At 60.4% G+C, this 17,756-nt stretch overlaps 1 protein-coding gene across 1 annotated transcript in view; it reads left to right on the top strand.

Annotated features, from left to right (window-relative positions):
* Positions 1–851: 851 nt before the first annotated feature.
* The window catches only part of EPB41L1 (erythrocyte membrane protein band 4.1 like 1), a 30,961-nt gene continuing 14,056 nt past the window's right edge, over positions 852–17,756 (top strand). Inside the window, exons 1-14 of the mRNA XM_086623128.1 lie at positions 852–1,028; positions 1,720–1,884; positions 4,721–4,825; positions 4,903–4,945; positions 5,622–5,697; positions 5,978–6,196; positions 6,302–6,389; positions 6,967–7,119; positions 7,606–7,703; positions 7,852–8,027; positions 8,467–8,615; positions 9,200–9,235; positions 11,197–11,388; positions 12,802–12,900. Coding sequence (XP_086479254.1) covers positions 852–1,028; positions 1,720–1,884; positions 4,721–4,825; positions 4,903–4,945; positions 5,622–5,697; positions 5,978–6,196; positions 6,302–6,389; positions 6,967–7,119; positions 7,606–7,703; positions 7,852–8,027; positions 8,467–8,615; positions 9,200–9,235; positions 11,197–11,388; positions 12,802–12,900 — 1,776 coding nt within the window. The remainder of the gene's footprint in view (positions 1,029–1,719; positions 1,885–4,720; positions 4,826–4,902; positions 4,946–5,621; positions 5,698–5,977; positions 6,197–6,301; positions 6,390–6,966; positions 7,120–7,605; positions 7,704–7,851; positions 8,028–8,466; positions 8,616–9,199; positions 9,236–11,196; positions 11,389–12,801; positions 12,901–17,756) is intronic.

Below are 17,756 nucleotides of genomic sequence, written 5' to 3'. Positions count from 1 at the left end.
CAAGTGGGTGACGGTCACAGAGGGTGCTGGATGACCTGCGTGTGTGTGGACTGTCCTGCCAGCCCCCGCCAGCCCCACGCTGCGTTTGCATAAAGGTTGCAAAAACGTGGAGGTTGCAAAAACGTGTTACTCGGCACCCCAGCACGGAAAGCGCCTTCTCCTCCCTTTTTCCGGGCCCTGGGTTTGTTTGTCCATCTGGCATGGGACAAGCAGCTGGAGCTCGAGGGCGGTTTCATCCCGCTGCAGCGCCGGGTCCGGCCACGCCAGCCGTGGGAACCCAGCGTGCGGCTGCTGCTGGGAAGTCTGGAGGGGAAAAAACCAGCCATCCCGGACGCAGTACGTGGAATTGTCCATGTTTGCCATTTCCTGTGTCAGTGCAGCCTTTACCCTGACTCACAGCCTGCTTTTTCCTCCCGGAATAAACCCTTCCACTCAGAAAAAACCACTAGTGAAGGTTCTGAAGGCCTTGGGGCTGGGGGGAGCAGGGGGTTATGGCCAGCCCCGCTCCCTGCTGTCAGTGCGGGGATGGGGTGCAAGCTCCGTGCCCTGACCACAGTGGGTCCCTGCCACCCATGTCCCTCCCAGTACCACCAGCTCTTCTCCTCTGGCTCGACTGGGTGTGAAATCCTGACACCCTGGGCTGCTGCCACGGGCCCTTTGCAAAGCCACCCCTGACGTGGGCAGGGAGCTGGGTGTCCGGCGGTGGATCCGTGCGTGCGGGCAGCGGGGCAGAGTTGGGCACGTCCCACACCTGCCCGTGCGACGGGGGCATCCTGGGCTGCTGGCTGCCTGGGTGACACCTCCTGTCTCTCCTTGCGGGTGGTGGTGGCAGGGCAGGCTGAGCAGCGGTCATGACGACGGAGACGGGCCCCGGTTCGGAGGTGAAGAACGCGCAGGAGGAGGCTCAGCAGCAGCAGCTGGAAGCGGCCGCGCACGGTCCCACCGCCGCAGCTGCCAACCCTGCCGGCCGGGACACTGATGCCAATGAGAAGCCCGGGGCACAGCCTGATGCCCGAAACACGGAGCCGGTGAGTGGGCGACACCCAGGTGCTGCGAGATGTGGCAGAGAGGAAGGCACAGCGGGGAAGGGCACCGCTCTCGGCTGCCCATCGTGGTGGCTGCTGGTGGGCACCTCCCTGCGCTGTTGACCCTGGGGGAGCATCCTGGAGGGGTAATGGAGCCCCTCACAACGAGGGCAGCGATAGGCTCTGCCAGCTGCCTCCCAGCTGCCCACACAGGTCCTTGCAGGCGGGACAGGCAGAAGGAGCAGTATGGCAACCCAAAGTGGTGACTGTACTGGGAATGGCACTGCCGTGGCTGCCGGCCAGGGTGGGGAGAGGAAACGGGTGGCCCCGTGTCCCAGGACTGAGCTGCCCCTGGCAGGGCTGGGAGCAGTGGCTGTGCCCCGATGTCGACCTTGGAGCTGCCGTGCCAGCGGGCACGGTGCCGGCGTGGCCCTGCCTGCGGAACTGGGCAGCTGGGCAGGGAGGTTTCGGGGGCTGAACTGACCCTGAGCTCACGGGCATCCATTTTCCAGGGACCCTGGTTCTACCGGTGGCATGGGCTGGGGGAACTGGGCTTGGCCGTGGACTCCCAAGCTGTCATCAACCTCCTGCTGTCAGCTGCCCTCTCTGCCAGCTGTTGGAGGGCTTTCGCTGTCTGTCTGTCCGTCCATCCTGGCAGTGATGCCGAGTAACCCTGTGCATCTCCCCACTCCAGGGCACAGAGATGGAGGAGAAGGACTACAGCGAGACGGACGGGCTCTCTGACAAAACAACTCCCAGCAAGACCCAGAAGTCCCCCCAGAAAACCACCAAGAAAGTGAAGAGCACGCTCTGCAGAGTCACCCTGCTCGATGGCTCCGAGTACGAGTGCGAGGTGGAGGTGAGTCCCAGCTTCAGGGGGCTGCGCTGGCACCAGGGAGGGGACACGTCTGAGCCCAGGGACCCTGCCCAGCCCAGTGAGTCTCTGATGTCGGGGCTCTTCTGAGGACACCTTTGTAGTACTTCTCTCCTAGGGAAAAAGATCCATGGAAATCATAGAATCATAGAATCATAGAATGGTTAGGGCTGGAAGAAATAGCCGTTTAAGTTGAAATTTCAAAATAAGGAAAAAATCTGGAAAGCCAGACCCTAGCAGGGAATTTCAGCCCAGTGAATCCAAATTTGGCAGCTACTCACAATAGAAAAGTGTCTAAAAAGCGGAAGCTTAAGAGATGGGGGATGGAGCTCTGCCTGGCAGCCGCGTGCCAGCCTGTCTGCCCACGCCTCGTGGGCACAGCGTGTTGGCTGTCCCGTGTGCCGAGGCGAAGGACGGGTGTGCGGACGCGCTGATGCAAAGCGACCGACAGGCGTGGACCTGCACGGCTGCCCCAGGTTTGCATCCATCCACTCTGTGTTCACCTTCTCATCCCTCACTGTCCCTCGCCATCAAGCCAGCACGCCTGGCACCATGTGGGGAGCTGTGTTGGAGCCTGGCAGCGGCGTGCGTGCGTGTGTGCAAACGTACGTAAGGGTGATACACGTGCATATCCTTGTACTGCGTCCTGGCATGTGCAGGCAGCGCCGTGCGCCTGGGTGGGTGGTCCACCACCCTGCTCTGGGTGTGCAGGCCACCCAATATTTGTGCAGCGTTGGAAGCGCATGGCATGGGCTTGCCGGGTTGTGCGCCGGGGAGTGCGTTTCCCTGGTGGTGGTGTCACTGCAGCGGGGGACGGAAGGGACCGGCACCTGCCAGCGGCTGCCGTGGCATGGGGAGATGCTGCAGGGCTGCTTCAGCCGCTGTCAGCACCGGGACCTCTCCTTAGACAGGTTGGAGGACACCCAGGAGTAAATCAGGAGGTGAGGCTGGTTTTGATGAAGGGTCCTGTGGCCTTGCCACGAGGGCGAAGGCAGCTGGCAGGAGAAGCGCTTGCTGGGAGCGCCCGGTTCTGTGCCCAGCACTCGCTGCTGTGTCCGGCCAGCGGGTGGGGAAGGCAGCGCTGCCCTGACCTGCGGCATCGTCCCGGTGGCAGGGCCGCTGTTAAGGACTGGCAGTTTCTCTTAAAAATGCAAAAACTGAGATCGTTCAAGAGCAGAAATCCCAGAGGCTTTGCCAGGGAGACCTTTGCGCTGGCTGCTGGCAAGCAGGCAGCGGGTTTTTGTTGGTGGCAGCTCGGAGCTGGCTGCGCAGAGCGGAGCTGCAGCGGCACACGGGTCCTGCCTGCCCTGGCTCTGGTTGGTGCAGGGTTGGTGAGCGTGAGGAGCACGACTGCCTGATTGCTGGGGCTGCCTGGGACCAGCGAGCACCCCGAGACAGCTAGTGGTGGGGGGCTCTGGCCCCCCACCCACAGCACAATCATCAGGGCCTTTGATCTCTGCCCTCCAGCACCCCAGATTGTCGCTTTAGCGCTAAAATTTGTCACAAACCAGTGGAAAGGTGGGTTGTCATGAAGATGAAAGCCCTCCCGAAGAATAAAAGGGAGCAGAGCGCCCCCGGGACTGCGAGGGGCTCACGGGGCACAGGAGCGGCTTGCGCAAGCCCCGGCGTGGTCGTCCTTCCCCTGGCTCTCCCCGTAGCATTGGCCAAGCCAAACCGGTGTGCAAGGAGATGGCAACGGCTGGCATGACTCTGCTGCTGCGGCACAGAGGATGGGGTCGACTTGGAGAGCGCTGCTGCTCTCTAAAAAAGCTGCCTGGGGCATAGATGGGGGAGAGGGTTTAGCGTAGGAAGGCTGGTGCTGTGTTTCATCAAGCTGCAGTTCCTTCTCACAGGCCCTGTGGGAATGGTTGTGCCTTGCCTGCACCTTAATTAAGGCTTAATTCAGTCCAAATCAAAAGGGGGAGTCAAACTGTTGAGTGTGACAGCCCGGTACATGCCGAGGGTGAGCCCCTGCCTTCAAAACCTGGGTCAGCAGGAGAGAGGAGACCCAGGAGAGGTGACTGTGACTGCTGGAAAAACTTTGCAGGGCAGCAGGAGCCCGGGGCGGCAGCCGAGGGCAGTGGCCCACGGGGCTGTGCCGCTTGATGCCCTGGGCTGCCATCCCTGGGGCACATTGTGAAGGTGCCCTGGTAGATGGATGCCTTGGAGAGTGGAGATGGGAGCTGCTGGGCTGAAAACGGCAGAAACACACATGGGAGGGGTTGTCCTTCCATCTCCATGAGCGAAGGGAAGGGAAATTCAGGGGAACTCGAAGGACACAAAAAATGGGCGCTCTCCATCCCTGCGTGTGGCCTGGGATCTTCGTGGCTGTCATTTGTCAGACCGTGCTCCGGGACCCAGCCGCCACTGCCACCAGTGGGTAGGGTGTTGGGAAGGAGCTTGTCCCACGGGCAGTGCTGGCTGCCGTGAGCTCTGGGCCCATTTGTCCCAGCTTGCTGGGCTGGAGTGGAGGTGCTGGGCTGGCTGGACCCTCTCTGGTTTGGCATCACCATCTCCTGGTGTGGTCGGGGGTGAGTCGACTGGGCACCGGGTCCCCCTGGCCCATGGGACCTGCTGGCTGGGCTCAACCATGCCCTGGCCCCACAGCCCCAGGACCGCCTGGATGTCCCCAAAGCGGTGCTGCTGGGTAGAGAGAGGGCTGCTCTCAAAGGCAGCCCAGCACCTTTTGGTGGTCACCTGGAGGGCCAGGGCTGCCTTGACCCTCTTCAGTGCTCCCCGCCTGCACCCAGCAAGTGCTGCCCGCACCTGCTGGGTCTCCGGGAGCACCAGCTCACTTTCAGCCTCTCCATGTCTCCCATAGAAGCACGCCCGAGGCCAGGTCCTCTTTGACATGGTGTGTGAGCATCTCAACCTCCTGGAGAAGGACTACTTCGGCCTCACCTTCTGTGACTCGGACAGCCAGAAGGTGAGCATGGGGGGTCTCTCTGCCGCCGCCCCCTCCATGCTGCGGGGCCCCCCTCACCTGCTGTCTCCTCCTTGCAGAATTGGCTGGACCCCTCCAAGGAGATCAAGAAGCAGATCCGCAGTAAGTGCCTGGGAAGGGTCCATCCTCCCCAGCCCTGGGGTGTCCTGCGGGGCTCCCGGATGGCTCGGCTGTGCTTGTCCCCCAGCATGTCCCTTCCTCATCCACCCTGAAGGGACCCTTTGGCAACTGGCCTGGGGACAGGGATGCTGTTGCTCGTTCAGCTGCCTGTTACCCACCTCTCCTTTTATGGGGGCGGGGGGCAAAGGACCCTGTGTATGCCACCACAGAGCTGGCTAAGACCTGGTCCCTCTCTGGGCACCATCCTCACCTGTCCTGAGCAGGGAGGACAGGGATGGGAGGGAGCAGTGGGCTTGCTGCGACAGGTCCTAGAGTGCCTTTGCCCATGACATTACCTTGCTGGGGCAGCAGAAGGGCTGTTGCCCAAGGTGTCACCTTCTGGGACACGGGAGGCTGTTGCTGTGCCATCAGTAGTCACGCTGAGCCGATGGCTCCTGAAGTTGTGGTGCTTTTCTCTCCCCAGCTGTTTGGGAAGGATTAACCAAGTCATGCTGATGTCCCGATGGCTGTTCTCCTGGCAGCTTCTGGACCCTCCTTGTCCCTGCCCTGTGCTGGGCCTGGGAGGAGTCGTGGGACCCTCAGTGGATGCCCAGATGCTCCTGCCTGGCTGTGTGCAGCCAGTGTGGCTGCTGCCCTTACTGCTCTCTCCCCTCCCTAGGCGGGCCCTGGAACTTCGCCTTCACTGTGAAGTTTTACCCTCCAGACCCTGCCCAACTCACGGAGGACATCACAAGGTGAGAACCACCCTTCCACGGGCACAGCAGCCAGGGCAGCTCGCTGAGGACCAGCTGAGAGCGTGCCATGGGGCAGGGCTCCGGCAGGACATGAGCAGCCGGGGGATGCATGGGGGCTCGCTGCCCTCCTGCTGCATGTGGCACCTCTAAATCATGCAGAGCTGGACCGGGAAGGTGGCCGTGAGAGGTGGCAATCCCCACGGAGAACTGTGAGGTGGGGGGCACGCTGCTGCTCCCTGGGGAGCCCCAACCTGCACTCACCTTCTGTCCCCTCCTGCAGATACTACCTGTGCCTGCAGCTCCGCGCGGACATCATCACGGGGCGCCTGCCCTGCTCCTTCGTCACACACGCCCTGCTGGGCTCCTACGCCGTGCAGGCCGAGCTGGGCGACTACGATGCCGAGGAGCACGTGGGCAACTACGTCAGCGAGCTCCGCTTCGCCCCCAACCAGACGCGGGAGCTGGAGGAGCGCATCATGGAGCTGCACAAGACCTACCGGTGAGCCCCAGGAGACGACGGGCTGGTGGCGAGGAAGGCACCAGACAGCTGGCCCGTGCCCGGTGGGGCACCCAGCCACGTGTTCCCTTCTCTGTCTCCCTGCAGGGGAATGACCCCCGGGGAAGCGGAGATCCACTTCCTGGAGAACGCCAAGAAGCTCTCCATGTATGGGGTGGACCTGCACCATGCTAAGGTACAGGGCCCTGGGGCTACCAGAGCAATGGCCACTGCCACCCCATCCTGCCTGCTGCCTGCACACCCCTCCCCACCTACCCCCTTCCTCCCACAACAAGGTCCTGGGCAGCCGGCTCTGGGTGGCCCTGTGTTGGACCAGATTTCATAGATTTCATAGATTTCATAGATTTTCTAGGCTGGAAAAGACCTTAGAGATCATCCAGTCCAACCGTCCCTAATCTCCCATTAAACCATATCCCTAAGCAGTTCATCCACCCTTTTCTTAAACACATCCAGGGATGGGGACTCAACCACCTCCCTGGGCAGCCTGTTCCAGTGGCTGACAACCCTTTCAGAGAAGAAATTCTTCCTAACATCCAACCTGAACCTCCCCTGACTAAGCTTATACCCATTTCCTCTTGTCCTAGAGGACCGGAGGACCTCCTGAGGTCCAACCTCAGCCAGACTGTGATTCAGTGACCTCTCTGTCAGCCATGTAGCAGAGCACCGAGCAGGAGGGAGCGTGGCACTGCTGGCCGGACTGGTTCTCACTGGGCAGCTGAGCAGTCCCCTCCCATCCCTCTTGCCTCCTCCAGGACTCGGAGGGCATCGACATCATGCTGGGCGTCTGCGCCAACGGCCTCCTCATCTACAGGGACCGGCTGAGGATCAACCGCTTCGCCTGGCCCAAGATCCTCAAAATTTCCTACAAGAGGAGCAACTTCTACATCAAGATCCGCCCGGGTGAGGTGGGTGCTGTGGGCTGCGGCAGGGTGCCTGCTCCTTTGGACTGGGGCTGCCTTGTGGGTGGTCCTTGCCTGGCTCCAGCCTCTGCCCCAAGAGTCCCAAGTGAATGACCATGCTGGCCAAGAGAGCACATCTCCTGTGGCGTATGGAGGCTTTCAGCAAGTGGTTTCTTGTTCGTTCTCTCGTTTTTTCACTGGCAAAGTGACTTCAGCAGGCTGAGGACACCCCACGCTCCTTTCCCCACCAGCCGTATGCCGTGACCCTGCTGGCATAGGGAGGTGTCCCAGGGAAGGGGGGTTGAGGGCCATTTTTGGTGTATCTTCCATTCTTCACAAAAAAACATCAGGAGGCTTTTTGAAGAAGACTTCTTTCTGCATGGTCATGGCTCCTGCCGGGGGACCCTGAGGGCCTTGGCAAGGTAGCTGCCATCCCATCATGTCCTCTAGGGCAGGACCTGCCTGTAATGTCGTGTCTCTGTCTCCCCCAAGTACGAACAGTTTGAGAGCACCATTGGCTTTAAGCTGCCCAACCACCGCTCCGCCAAGCGTCTCTGGAAGGTCTGCATAGAGCATCATACCTTCTTCAGGTGAGGAGACCTTCTCCAGACCTTCTCCAGACCTCCCTTCTTGGAGACAGACACACTCCTGCCTCTGCTGCCATGGGTACATGTGGTGGGCAGTGCTGGGGTGCATGGCTGGGGCCCACTGACGGCTCTCCACCTCTCTCACCCCCAGGCTGGTGTCCCCAGAGCCCCCTCCCAAGGGCTTCTTGGTGATGGGCTCCAAGTTCCGCTACAGCGGGCGGACGCAGGCGCAGACGCGGCAGGCCAGCGCCCTCATCGACCGCCCGGCTCCCTTCTTCGAGCGCTCCTCCAGCAAACGGTACACCATGTCTCGCAGCCTTGACGGAGGTACGCCCCAAATTGGGGAGGGGGCGGGAGATTGGTCCGCTGGCGGGGGCGAGGGGCAAGCTGCTCGGCTCAGGTCCTCGGCTCATTTGGCAGGGCCACAGCAGCCATCGCACTTCCTTCTGGAGGCTGTCCCCAGCCTCATCCCCACGGCAGAGGGGCTGTCCCCACTCCAAGCAATAGCTCAGGCTGCGCATGAGCAGGGGGACATGGGGGGACTGGGGTTGGGCAGCTTGGGAAGGGGCTCCCCCCAGCTCCCTGTGCCCTCTGGGGCCACCAGGAAAACCCAGGGACCCCTGGGAGCGGCCATCCCTGCTGCAGGGTGTTCAGGGCTCCTCGGCCCCCAGGTCTGAGCTGGCAGGGTGGAGGGCAGGGTCTGGGGGGCTGGGTGAGGGTTGGGGGTGGCAGGGCTAGGGTGACTCAGGCTCTCCCCCACCAGCAGAGTTCTCGCGTCCAGCCTCTGTCAGCGAGAACCATGACGCTGGGGCGGAGGGTGAGAAGCAGGACGAGGACGGTGAGTTTGGCAGCAGGAGACGGTCCGAGACGGAGGACGAGGAGGTGACCACCCCCACGAAAATCAAGGAGCTGAAGGTACAGACAAGGCGGGCAGAGGAGGGCGGCGGTGGAGGGGCAGGCTGGCTCACACCCAGGCAGGGCAGGCGGGACCGGGCACAGGCAGGAGGGCTGGGCTGCAGGCAGGAAGGGTCACCTCGGGGTACGGTCCCCTGCAGCCCTTTCACTGCCAGCGGTGCCCCAGGCTGGTGGGATCCTTGGGACGTGGCTCTTAGCCTCACCGGTGGAAATGGGGCTGTCGCAGGGGATCGGCTCAACTCTGATTCCCAAGCACCCTCCAGGTTGTCTCAAGCTCTTCCCAGGCAGGGCTGAACCTGAAGGCAGCCCTGCTCCAGGACAGGCATGGGGATGGGGACCGACCACGCACACCAGTGCCCACTCGTGCCTGCCACTGCCTGGGCACAGCCCACCCACTCCCTGCCCCAGCCCCCGGGCTGTCCCAGGGACACCCCAGCCCATTTCAGTCCCACGCTGCGAAGGGAGGGGGGTCCGGGGGGTCCGGTCCTTCTGCCCCTACCAGCTCATCAACATAACTGTGATGTTTGTGACAAATTCCCTCGACTGACCCTGCTGGTTACTTTTAACCCTCTCTTTGCTGCCAGCCGGAGCACGAAACAACCCCCAGGCACAAGCAGGAGGTATTCTCTCTCTGGAGTATCTTAGTCCTCATCGGTGCATCATATTGTCCATCCTTTCCAAAGCAACACTGTGTGTCACCCTATTTACTGGAATACAAGATGCACCAGGGTGGGGGGGTTGGATGCTAGAGAAGCCTGAGGAGCAGACGGCTGGGGATCTGCCCCAGCACGCACACGGCATCTTCTATCCCACTAAGTAAGGTGGCCCTATACCGTACGTGTAAGCACGAGCCCTCCCAAGGCGCAACGGCCAGGCCCCCGCGCCGAGTCCTTGGCCCGTTGGGAAGACCTGGCTTCTGCTCCTGTGACTGACTCCGCCATGTCCTCGCCTCGTGTCTCCTCTCCGTCCAGCCCTGCGGCCCCAGCCCTCCCGTGGAGGCTGGTCCCATCACTCTCAGCCCGCGCTCTGCTTTATGCCTGCCCCGAATCGCCTCCGGCACCTGCCCTGCCCGACTGCCCTGCTCTCCCGCAGCCCCCCGCGCCCGTGGCATGGCTCCCCTCCATGGAGAGCCGGGCTGGAGCTCCTCGTAGTGCTGTGGCTGCCATCACTGGAGGCAAATGAGTGTCCGAGCTGCCTTCAGCGCCCGCTTGGATGCCCATGGGGGCAGGCACTCGCACCCATCCCTGTGCCAGAGGGCACCTGCCTGCATCTGCCTGGCCTGAGATGGGGCTGTCACAGAGAAGAGGGAGGCTGTGCCCTCCCCTGCGCACACTCCCGTGTCTGCGGTGGCCGCCCATCAGGAGTGATTGATCCCAGTCTAAAATCCATGTCTGCTCCCCAGGGGTTTCCCCTCCGCTCGCAGTGGGATGTAGATCCTGACTGGAGCCGTCAGCAGGGGCACACTCAGCCAGGCGATGCCACCCTGGCACCGCACAGCCCTCGCTGGCCCGCTCGGCACCGTGGGGCAGACCCCGCTGGGGCACTGGGCACCAGTCCCGGTCCCTCCCTGCCTGCCTCATCGTTCACCCCGCTGCATGTGCATGCGCTGGTCCCCCAGCCCCCGGCGCACCCCGAGCCCAGAGGTGGGCAAACCGTGAAGCACTGCTGCACCGCTCGGACACACGGGTCCGTGGGGGGAGTTTTTCCATGAATTGCGCTGAACCTTCAGGATCTGGAAAATTTGGTAGGGTTTTTCCTGGGACTCTCTTGGGTGTCTGGGCTGTTGCTGAGGAGAAGTAGTGGGGGAGGTATTTTAGGTGACTCCTTTCGAACCTCAGAAGAGGTTTGAGTTCGAAGCAGAAGCCGGGGTTCTTGCTCTTGCTGGTTCTTGCTCTGAGCACCAGTTTGCCCACCTCTGCGGCAGGACGAGGGGAGCCACCCCGGTGCCTGCACTCTCGCAAAACAATGCTCCAACGCCTAAACCCCACCTTGTACTTGAGCGCTCTGAGCTGTCCTCTCTCCACAGCCGGCCAAACTCCCCCACACCCGCTGGGCTCAGGCTGGTCCATGATGACCCAGCCTTGGATCCATGCTGGACATCTCTGACCAGCCCTTGACCTCCTGCCCTTCGGCAGAAGCCCGCTTCGAAGGAATGCCGTTGGAAATGCCAGTTCCCTGCCCTGCTGGGACAGAGGCTCAGGCTCCCTTTGTGCCTGGCACGGGAGAGCAGCAGAGGAGGCTGCTGGTATTTCCAGTAGGACCCGATCCCTTGCTGATCCCAAGGGAGAGCCCGCACTCTTCCTCCAGGTGCCTTAGCTTGTCCTCAACTGGCCGTGCTGGCGAAGCCGAAGGGGCATGCCGTGCCCTTCACGGAGGGAAGCGTACCGCACGCGGTCGGCCTTTTTGCTGCTCCCTGCAACGCTCTTAGTGAGAACCGCAGGCCGGGGTGCTCTGACCTGCTGTTCGTTTGGCTCCTGAGACCCTAAATTGAAGCCCAGTGTGAAGGGAACCCTCCCAGCACCCCTGCTCATCTCTTGGCTGGTGCTTTAATCATAGTTACCTTCCTCTCTCCTTCCCCAAGTTTTTAGACAAGCCAGAAGATGTTTTGCTAAAGCATCAGGCCAGCATCAACGAGCTGAAACGGACCCTGAAGGAGCCCAACAGCAAGCTGGTTCACAGGGACCGAGACAGGAGGCTGCCTTCCTCACCAGCCTCTTCCTCACCCAAGCACGAGGATGAAACACCAAAGGGAACCCCAGAAAAAGCCAGCGAGGTTTGTTCCACTGCTTCTCTTATGGAGGGGATGAAGTCGCTTGTGGGGAGGTGTTCCTCAGCTGGTGGGCTCTGGGTCTCTGCGTCCTGGGCTGTCCTGGGGGAGCATGGTGGAAATGACGTGGTGGGGACACGAGGTGGAGGGAGGGGACCTTTGGCCAGGCTGTTGTCTCTAATTTTTGTAACAAGCTAACCATTTTCACACTGCTGGTAGTGATCTCCCCTCCTGCCCACGCACTTCATGGAGTTGAATTTCTCATCCTTCTCCAGCTCGGCTGCGATTTGGGGGTACCTGAGAGTTGGGCTGTGGCTTTGTTGGCCCCTAAGATGGGGCTTTCTTCACCCCTCATACCAGCCCGGCTGCTGCGTGGCAGTGCCCGGTGCAGCTCTTGCCTGAGAGGTGTCCTCAGCAGAGCAGGACCAGGCACCTGCGCAGGGGTGCCCCATGGTGCTCTCACTAGCCAGGACCTGGGCAGTGGGAGAGGTGGAGGGGTGAGCGGTGCCACACTGTCCCCCTGCACGCGCGTCCCCTCCTCTCGGCGCTTTGTCTGCTGGCTTTGTGGAGGGACCGCGAGTGTGAAAGGAAAGCACCTGGGGAGCTGGCATCGGGGGTGCCAGGGCGGGCAGAGCCCCCGGTGCGACGTCAGGGGCGTGGATGTGACACTGGGCTCCTGGCTGACTTGGTTCAGGCAGCACATGGCAAAAAGTGTCCCCGCTGCCAGCCTGGGTGCCCTCTCCCTGCCAGGGACCCTCCCTGCTGACTCTCCCCTCCGCTATGTTCTCTGCCCCATGGGGGCTCTGGAGCCAGTCCTGTGCCCGCACCAGTGGGCATGGCTCCAGGTGGGGTGGACACCACGTGCAGGGTCCGCTTGGGCCTGGGTCCCTCCCAAGACAGTCTTACAGAGCAAGAGGAGGGCACGGGCGCTGTGGGGCAGCTGGGCCAGGGGCTCTCTGCGGGGGATTCATGATGTGCACGTGTGTCTGCTGGTCCCCAGCACTGACTGGAGAGCCGGGGCCGCAGGGTGACCCAGGCAGAGATGAGCTCAGAGCCCCTCAGCAGAGCACTGACCTGGGAAGAAGAAGAGGGACTTCAACCCGTATCTCTTTTACAAGCAAATACGTAAAGTGCGGAGATGTAAATGGAGCATCTAGAGCTGGCATAGCTGTGACCTCTGTTCATCCATCTATCCATCCATCCTTTCATCCAACCTTTCATCCATCCATCCTTTCGTCCAACCTTTCATCCATCCTTTTATCCATCTATCCATCCATCCTTCCATCCATCCATCCATCCACCCACCTCCCCACCATTTGTTCTTTCATTCCTTCTCATGCTCTCTCTCTCTCTGTGTCTCTCTGTGTCTCTCTGTCTCTCTGTCTCTCTCCGGGTGCTGGGGTTTCTGTGCTGGCACAGACGATGGAAGAGGACACCCTAGACGATTTTGCATCTGAGCACGGAGCTTCCCTAAGCATGGAGTCTTTCACACAGAAAAGCCTTGTCTCCTCTCCTGAGGTTGTCACCATCCTCCTTCTCTCCCCACCCCTCGGTCTCGCGGTTTGTCCCACCATGGGACTCTCCACCCACCCGAGGTGGCTCCTGCCCCTGAGCAGAGCTCGAGCCATTTGCTGCTCTCCGGGTGGGTCCGCTCTTCAGCGATGGGCAGGACCCCTCGCCAGGACAGGGCTGTTGGTGAAATCTGCTCCCCCGATTGTTTCTTCTGGGATGTGAGGCAGGGTCCTGGGAGAGCCCTTCCAGTGGAGTCCCGCTGGGCACCCCGGGGCTGGCCATGCGGGTGAGGGGGCTGTGCCAGGGTTCCTGAGGCAGCACTGACCCTGTGGCACAGCCGTGCTGCGGGTGCCCTGTCGTGGTTTTAGGCTGATCCAGCAACTAAAACTCACACAGTCTCTCCTTCTCCAATAAAGTAGAGAGGAGAGGGAAAAAAAAAAACCAAAAGGACTGAGGGTTGAGGCAAGAACAGAGGGAGCACCCACCAACCATGGTCCTGGGCAAAACAGGCAGCGCTTTTCTCAAAGCAAAACAGTTTATTAATGATTACTTAGAAGGACAAAGGGAAATAAAAACCGATTACTTGAGAGGACAGAAAGAAACAAAACCAGATCTTAAAACCGACACCTTCTCCCCCCCCCACCTTCCTTTTCCTCCCGGCTCTACCTCCTCCCCCCAGCAGCACAGGGGGCAGGGACTGGGGGAGTGCAGGTCAGTTCATTCCGTGCTGTTACTGCTGCTTCTTTCTTAAAGGAGAAGGAGTCCTTACACCCTTTTCCCCTGCTCCAATGGATCCCCTACCCACGAGGAAAAAATCCACAAACTTCTCCAACGTGAGTCCAGCCCACTGGAAACAATCCTTCCCCACAGATTGCTCCGGTGTGGGCTATACCACAGTCTCGGGTACTTAGGGAGCTGCAGCCACTCGCTCCGGCGTGGGTCGTCACGAAGACTCCAGATGCCTTTCTGCCTTGCCGTGCCCCCAACACGACCATCCTCGGGCTCAGGCATCTTCTCCCCACGGGCTGCGAGTGGGTCGCTGCTCCACCGAGGCCGTCCTGGTTGCAGGGGGGCAGCCTGCTATCTCACCATCAGCCGCAGGGGAACCTCGGCTCCAGCACACCTCCTCCCGCTCCATCCTCACTGACCTGCTGTCGATGCAGCTGTTTCTCTCAGATCTCAGTCCTCTCCAGGTGAACTCAGCCCAGTGGGCACCCTGGGAGTGGGGTGCCCCCGAGTTCCCCAGCTGGCTCCGCCGCCGCCATCCTCCGTGGGCAGCGCCGGCCCGACGCAGGCAGCCGCCCGGCCGGGAGCCAGGGAGCGGGGGCAGTGCCCTCCTCCCTTCTCTGGTCGATCCTGGGCGAAGCACCTTTTCCGGTTCCCTTGTCCTGACTTAAATAGGGCAATTCGCAGAGGCGCCCTATTGGCTCAACCCCGAGGGGGATGGCAGTCTGATCCGGTGGCCAGAACTAAGCCTAACCCGGATCCAAAACCGGGGAGGTCGCAGGGAGCAAAATCCCTCTCCTGCCATCAGAACCACCCCCCCCTCCACATCAAACCATGACATTCCACCCCTCGCCTCTGCGAATTCCATATTTAGGCACAACTTTAGTTACAGAAAGAGAACACAGAGTTACAGAAAAAGAACACAGTATCAACAACAACATCGAAGAAGAAGAACACACATTTTACAAACAATCCACCCCTTGTCCCTTCACCAGTCACAACAATCAAAGTTTCCCAAGGTCCTTCTGTTTTTCAGCACTGTGAAGTCCATGTTTTGCCCGTTACCTCTCCCAGTCACTATTCTTATCTCAAATTCCTCAAGCCCCACGTTGGGCGCCAAAAAGGACTGTCGTGGTTTTAGGCTGATCCAGCAACTAAAACTCACACAGTCTCTCCTTCTCCAATAAAGTAGAGAGGAGAGGGAAAAAAAAACCAAAAGGACTGAGGGTTGAGGCAAGAACAGAGGGAGCACCCACCAACCATGGTCCTGGGCAAAACAGGCAGCGCTTTTCTCAAAGCAAAACAGTTTATTAATGATTACTTAGAAGGACAAAGGGAAATAAAAACCGATTACTTGAGAGGACAGAAAGAAACAAAACCAGATCTTAAAACCGACACCTTCTCCCCCCCCACCTTCCTTTTCCTCCCGGCTCTACCTCCTCCCCCCAGCAGCACAGGGGGCAGGGACTGGGGGAGTGCAGGTCAGTTCATTCCGTGCTGTTACTGCTGCTTCTTTCTTAAAGGAGAAGGAGTCCTTACACCCTTTTCCCCTGCTCCAATGGATCCCCTACCCACGAGGAAAAATCCACAAACTTCTCCAACGTGAGTCCAGCCCACTGGAAACAATCCTTCCCCACAGATTGCTCCGGTGTGGGCTATACCACAGTCTCGGGTACTTAGGGAGCTGCAGCCACTCGCTCCGGCGTGGGTCGTCACGAAGACTCCAGATGCCTTTCTGCCTTGCCGTGCCCCCAACACGACCATCCTCGGGCTCAGGCATCTTCTCCCCACGGGCTGCGAGTGGGTCGCTGCTCCACCGAGGCCGTCCTGGTTGCAGGGGGGCAGCCTGCTATCTCACCATCAGCCGCAGGGGAACCTCGGCTCCAGCACACCTCCTCCCGCTCCATCCTCACTGACCTGCTGTCGATGCAGCTGTTTCTCTCAGATCTCAGTCCTCTCCAGGTGAACTCAGCCCAGTGGGCACCCTGGGAGTGGGGTGCCCCCGAGTTCCCCAGCTGGCTCCGCCGCCGCCATCCTCCGTGGGCAGCGCCGGCCCGACGCAGGCAGCCGCCCGGCCGGGAGCCAGGGAGCGGGGGCAGTGCCCTCCTCCCTTCTCTGGTCGATCCTGGGCGAAGCACCTTTTCCGGTTCCCTTGTCCTGACTTAAATAGGGCAATTCGCAGAGGCGCCCTATTGGCTCAACCCCGAGGGGGATGGCAGTCTGATCCGGTGGCCAGAACTAAGCCTAACCCGGATCCAAAACCGGGGAGGTCGCAGGGAGCAAAATCCCTCTCCTGCCATCAGAACCACCCCCCCCTCCACATCAAACCATGACATGCCCGCTCCAGGTGCCAGCAGGCAGCCGGCTACAAGCTGCCTTTAGCAACTCCCTTGCGCTTTCCTTTCACTTTGGCTACAGTTACTGGTTCCCCAGGCCCAGGCACCCTGAAATGGGGCATCTCTGGAGGCATCAGAAATGTTGGACTCATGCCTGTGCAAAGTGAGGTGGTGCTACTTTGATATCCTCGCGTGGTGCCCATGGGTGAGGAACATGGGCTCCAGGCACTGCTAGCACGCAGGGTTTGTCTCACGTGATGGTGGTTGTTTCCCAGGAGAGCCAAGAGAAGACACCACCGAGCAGAAGAAAACTGGTCTTAGAGGCTTGGTCCTGGTGTGGTTGGACCCAGCTGGGCTGCAGCGCAGTGCCCAGCGACGCTGGGGTGCACGTCCTGCCTGAATGTCCCCAGGGAGCAGGAGCAGCGTCGGGCAGGGGGGCAGACAGGCAGGGCAGGGGCAAGGCTGGTCCCACTCTTGCTCCTTGTCATCTCCCTTAGTCGGTGCAGAAGTTGCCATCATTGGCGGTCTGGGCCCTGCCAGCCCAGGAGGCAGAATGGGTATGAGCAAGGGCTTGGGCACAGCCTCGGGCTCCTACAAGGATACAGGCACCTTCAGTGAAGCTTGGGCTCTGCAGCAGCATCTCCTGGTCCATGCTGGGACCCTCTGTGTGCCAGTATTTAGGAGCTGGTGGGCAGGAACAGCAGAAATGAGGTGCTCACACATCTCTTGATGCAGAGAGTCTTCCCCTCTGGAGACCCTCGGGGTGCCAGGGCTGCACTGGGATGCAGGTGCCGAGGTGACCTTACTGGTGACTTCTCTCCAGGTGTTAGTGGCTGAGACTCAGCAGTTGGTATGTAGGAACTTGTCCTCTTCTGGCCAGTGGTAGGCATGAGGAACTCATGGCCCTGAGAGGGTGATGACATGAGGACAGCACTTCTGCAGAGCTTGGAGCTCTCATCATGCTCAGTCAGAAAGTGTTTCAGTGCCCGTGGGCTTCAGACCCATTGAGGTTGGATTATCTTTCACCTCCAGCTACACGCATCTCCACCTTCCCCTCCATCCTTCAGTCCTCACTGCTGCTGGAGGAGCAGAATGCTGGGCTGGGAGGTCCCAGGAGCCTCTTCAGCTTTGGGTGACAAAGCAACCCAGTGTGTTATCTCAACGTCTCAGGTTCACTTATTCCCCCTCCTTGCCGTGAGGCTCGTGCTTTCCTCTCAGGTGAGCTAGAGGAGCTCCCTGAGGAGCAAAGAAAGATGGCAGGGACATTGGAGGAGGCCAAAGGAAGAAGCCTCCAGCCTACCCTGGGCTCTGTCGAGGTGATGGGCCTTGCTGGCAGGGGTAGAAGGCTGTCTCTGCTCCGTGCCATCATTCCTTTCTACCAGCTTGCTCTCTCTTGTGATGTGTAGGCCACAGTGAGAATGACCTTCCCAAATGCTCCTGTTCCTAGAGCAGATGTGTTAGCACAGATCAGGGTGGAAGGGCAGGGAGGAAAGTGTGAAAGTAAATTACCTCTTGGGAAGTCAAGGTTGTCCTATGGACAGACCCTTCCCAGCATCATCACATCTTAGACTCAGCTCCTCCCTTGGCACACACTGTCCTGCCAGCCTGCTGACCTCCAAAGCTCCAGAAGTTCTCTTCTTTCCTGGAAGTCATACCCAAGTATTCAAGTATTTGCTCTGAACATCCCTGAGGGTCCTCAAGCTCTGCCATGAGTTGTGGAACCAGAGCTGTGTCCGGAGCTGACGTTGAGCCCTCCGGAGCAGAGTTCAGATCACACCACAGAGCAGTCGGCTGTTCCTT

Source organism: Tauraco erythrolophus, chromosome 18, assembly GCF_009769465.1.
Source record: "Tauraco erythrolophus isolate bTauEry1 chromosome 18, bTauEry1.pri, whole genome shotgun sequence".
NCBI lineage: Eukaryota > Metazoa > Chordata > Aves > Musophagiformes > Musophagidae > Tauraco > Tauraco erythrolophus.
Note: the sequence above shows the minus strand (reverse complement) of the source record. Positions and strands in the feature narration are given on the sequence as shown.